The sequence below is a fragment of the Primulina tabacum genome, chromosome 4, assembly GCF_025594145.1.
Source record: "Primulina tabacum isolate GXHZ01 chromosome 4, ASM2559414v2, whole genome shotgun sequence".
NCBI lineage: Eukaryota > Viridiplantae > Streptophyta > Magnoliopsida > Lamiales > Gesneriaceae > Primulina > Primulina tabacum.
Window position 1 is genome coordinate 19,520,448 of NC_134553.1, and position 4,603 is coordinate 19,525,050.

Genomic DNA, 4,603 nt, shown 5'->3' on the forward strand with positions numbered 1-4,603 from the left:
TGTTCGTGAAAAGGTTCTATCTAATGCTCTATTTGTTCGTCATGTTCCAACTTGTGATCAGCTTGCAGATGTCCTTACAAAGCCATTATCTGCTGCCTATTTCACCAAGTTTAGATCCAAGCTCAGCGTTGTGCTTAATCCCTCGTTGAGCTTGCGGGGGCAAGTTAAGTAATACGTCCAGCTACAAGAGTTCATCATCACACTTTTACTCACATGCTTGAGGTCACATGTGTGGGTGTCTCTAGAAGCATGTAGAAGAGCCTAACAAACTAACAGAATTTATTCTCTCATTGGTTAATTTGTTAAGCTTTTTTTATCTCTCCTACTCTTGTGTATTTAAACCCATGTAATTACCCATTACTGTATAGTGAAATACACAAAATTCTTCAATCATGTTTTGCTATTTTTAGATTTCTATCTATAATTAATCTTCTCTAACGAAACTTATCAATTTTTGGGTCAATAGTGAGAAAATACAAACTTTAAACTTTGACAAGCAGTGGTGACAAAATTTTGCGGGTCAAATTGTCAATAACAGAATGTTGAAGGCAGGAGACAGTAGTAACCATTTCCTTCTGAATCGCTTCATATTCTACTTGAGTCTCTTCCAAATATAAAGCGCCTTGCCCAGTCAGAGATCACCAGAATTCTCGTGCGCCAGCTCACCAGCTTACTGCATTATTATGAAGGAAAAGTGACCAGAAATAAGCGAATGCTACACGAACTGAATCTATGTGAGATAGGAAAATCTTTACCTGGCATACACAGAGTACCAGAGCCATTGGGTGCTCTGACCTATTGAAACCCAGTCTCCTGGAAGCTGAGCTGCAGTCTGTTCTCCTCCCAACGGAGCGAATTGCCCGAAATGTTTGTACCTTTCATTGAGCCAACCCATGATTAATAGACATCAAAGTTGTTGAAGAAACTACCAACTATCATTTATTTGGGATGGTAAAATTATTGTTAGGAAAAAATAGCTCTGATTTATTTTTGTTCTTCCTCAGTAGATAGTGTGTCCACGTATTTTGCAGTTCCTTTTCACTGTAATTACAGCGAAACTTTACATACCTGAATGGGTGGAAGCGATGTCTCCCGGTTCCTCTGAACCTCAATGGCCCTTCAGGATATTTCTCACACAACGTCATCCTATTGAAACAGTCAGCAAGATAGGACCCTTGTTGAGCGGCCACCTACAAACAAGGTAAAGTTTTTTTCGGAAATTTCATCTTCAATTCCATCTAATGAGATGAAGTCGGACGCAATAATCTGATTTGGTATATGTTTCTTTTTACCTGTGCTGTTGCAGGAAGATTTTTCATCTGTGAGTCTACGTCGGAAAGTGCTGACTTGAACCTTTCGATGTCCAATTCAGCTTCCCCATGCGAGTTCTTAAGTAGATGAACAAAGTTCTTGAGCTGTTTCTTCTTGAGGTAAATTCCCACTTGGGGGTACCTTTCACAGATGTCATTTATTACTTCCTTAAAATCTTCGACTTTGAGACTACCTGTGTTATTCGTGTCTGCCTTGCTGAAAATGGCTGAAATATCTTCCTGATAACAACTCAAACATACTATATATTAATTAATTTCACACAAAATTAATGAATCTTGAATCACGAAAACAACTCGTACCATGACTTTACGTTGATTTATTGTTGCACAATCACCTAGAGCGTAGATGCTATCACACCCTTCCACTCGCAGCCATTCGTCAGTCGCTAAGATTCGTCTGTTTGTCTGTCCCTCCCAAGACGTATATACACGGTGAGGCTTGGTCGAAGTCTATAACAATTGCATGGTAGGTATAATACAACTAGCAAAGCATAAAAGTACCAAACCTGCCCAATTTGCTTCATGAAATCAATGATACCGGCCTCGTTCCTATCCCAGTTGACCATACAACCATCCCATATGGGATCGACGCAGATTGTCCAGATGCTCTCTCCTTAGTACATATTTCTGTTTCGGTTACCTTAGTAACCATTGAACCGGTTTTCACATCGATACCATCCCTTTTGAACTTATCATCAGCAAATGCTGTTATTCTCTTGTCAAACCTACAAAGATTCAATGAAGTTACTAAAAAGAAAGGTCGTTCCCTTGTGATACAATATAATGGCATAAATTGTAATCATGCTAACATGTTCAAAATGTGATCTCCAGCTTCAAGAAGTGTGATTTTGACATGATCCTTAAGTGTTGGATATAGTTTGGCCAAATCCTCGGTCACGAAATCGTGAAGCTCCGCTGCAAACTCGACCCCTGTCGGCCCCCCTCCTACGACAACAAAATGCAGAATCTTTTTCCTTTCCTCTTCACTTACGCTCGGAAGGCTTGCCCTCTCAAAACAATCGATCACCGATCTACGAATTCTCTGGGCATCTTCTATTTCCTACAAAAAGAAAAGAAAATACACTAGCATTTTACTCAATTTGAACATATTGACGAATCTTTGATATATTTTAATATTACAAATTTAATATATATATATATATATATATATATATATAAAATTAAGATATGGTCTAAGAAATGTAAGTTACCTTGAGAAAGTGAGCATGCTCCACAACACCGGGAGTGTTAAATGTATTAGCCCGAGCACCCATAGCTATCACAAGATAATCATAGTCCACTACAAATTCTTCGTTCCCCCCTAAGTTGGTTTCTAGGCTTGATCGGCAGTACACTTTCTTGTTTTGTGTATCAATTTTGTAGCATTCAGCTTCCTTGAACTGAACAGCAAACTTTTTCTGCCATTTGTAGACAAAAAAGTTTGGTTAGAAAGTAATTCCACGCTAAAATAATTATGGATACTGGTGTGCATGATAAATCAAAAAACGCAAAAAACCGATTTCGAGATGATTGCCTTAGATTTCAAACCAAAACCAAAGCTTCTAATCTGTGGCTCAAATCTAACCCATGTTATTACCGATGTTGTCAACTGGATCGAACTATATGTAGGTTAAATTTCTATTGTTTGACCTTTAAATTCGAATTTTATAAAATATATTATACTTACTTTCATTTTCTAACAAGTAGCGAGATGTATATTACTATAAACTTGTGCACAGCCTACTTCATGGGTTTCTTTTTAGCATTTTATGAATCCACCCATTTAAGAAAGGCAAAAACCTGATTCATAAGAACATTTTCTAAGCCATAATAGGTAGATATCGGATACTCACCTTTCGGACGATGTTACGGATCGGTTCAACGATGCTTCGTGCTTCAACGGTGCCATTGGTAACACTTGGTAGCAAAGGAGTGAATGCGAAGTAGTTGCGAGGGGATACGATCTGAACATCATAGTTAGAATCTTTTAAGCTCTTGAGAAAGCTAGTGCCAGCCCAACCTGTGCCAAGAACCACCACTTTCTTCCTCTTAATATCATCACCAAATGCAGTATTAGTCCTAAATGGGCTGCTATCTGAGTATGTCAGCACCCCTCCTCCACCACTGCAATATTTCAAATAATATTATGGTTTTATTTAGAAATATTAAGTTTAATAAACATAAATTTTACTCTTCCAAATGGACCTAGAACGATCAATTTAACTTCTTTAACCTATAAATACCAAAAAATAACCAACAGGTTTCGTTCCGGCTTCCGTTCAGTGAGACGTTGGGTTTAAGTGGGCAATATAATCTCAAAACACTCTCCATCGAAAAAGATAAAAAAAAGATGTACACATTTAATGTTGGATTAATCTGCATACATGTTCTTACATTTGCCGGAAAACGAAAAAGAAAACTATGTCATAAATCGATTATTCGAAATTCAAAACAGCATGAAAAACATAAATCTCGTGAAAGAAATCGAGATTACCTGACAGTAAAAACAAGAAGCAACTTGGAGAGGTGAGGGTGGCTGTAATAAGCCTTGGAGATCCTATGATAAAAACCGTAGCCACTCATTGTAAATATGTTCCCTGTGGTATCAACTCATCAACCCTACTTCTTCTATATATATTTGTTATTTTCATACCATATATACACATTTAATGTGTGAATAAATTAATATATTTATTCAATAACGTAAAAAAAAGGATGTTTTTATTGCAAGAAAAAAAAATGGAGGCGCGAGGGCAGTGGAGTAGGGGTCAAGTAACAGCCGACATGTGGCGGTTTGTGAGGAGGGATCTCCTCTTTTGTCGGGGAGAATTCTGAACCGCAAGAGGGTCGCGAATTGTAAGGTCGCCGTTACCGGTTTCTTTGTGGTGTTTTGATGGAAACCGCAATATTTTTAAAATGCAATTTTTTTTATATTCTAATAAAAATTATGAAAATATTTTTTGAATGGCAAGAAATTTTCAATAGTTGACTAATATTTGTTAGTAGATTATATTTTTATACATGTATATGTATAGATATGTAGGATATAGAAATTCAAACAACGCAACCTATCCTATATGCAAATTTATGGCATTATTAAAAATACTTAATTAAATATTTTAAATGCATTTAATTCATGGTTATGACATGATTGTATGATTATATGTCATGATTTATTATAATTACATAAATTAGGGCGTTTTGCAAGATTCGAGTCGATTGAGGAACAGAGAACAGGGGGCAGTTAAGGGAAATGTCTTTATTAAATAATT

The 4,603-nt window shown here is 36.7% G+C and overlaps 1 protein-coding gene across 1 annotated transcript; it reads right to left on the reverse strand.

Annotated features, from left to right (window-relative positions):
• Positions 1-402: 402 nt before the first annotated feature.
• LOC142541581 (external alternative NAD(P)H-ubiquinone oxidoreductase B4, mitochondrial-like) lies at positions 403-3,982 on the reverse strand. The gene is given in 11 exon segments (XM_075648083.1): positions 403-673; positions 756-875; positions 1,069-1,190; positions 1,293-1,550; positions 1,632-1,736; positions 1,838-1,863; positions 1,866-2,056; positions 2,141-2,391; positions 2,543-2,749; positions 3,185-3,455; positions 3,826-3,982. Coding segments are annotated over 11 exon segments (1,728 nt in total). The 5' UTR covers positions 3,915-3,982; the 3' UTR covers positions 403-585.
• Between the last annotated feature and the right edge of the window lie 621 nt (positions 3,983-4,603).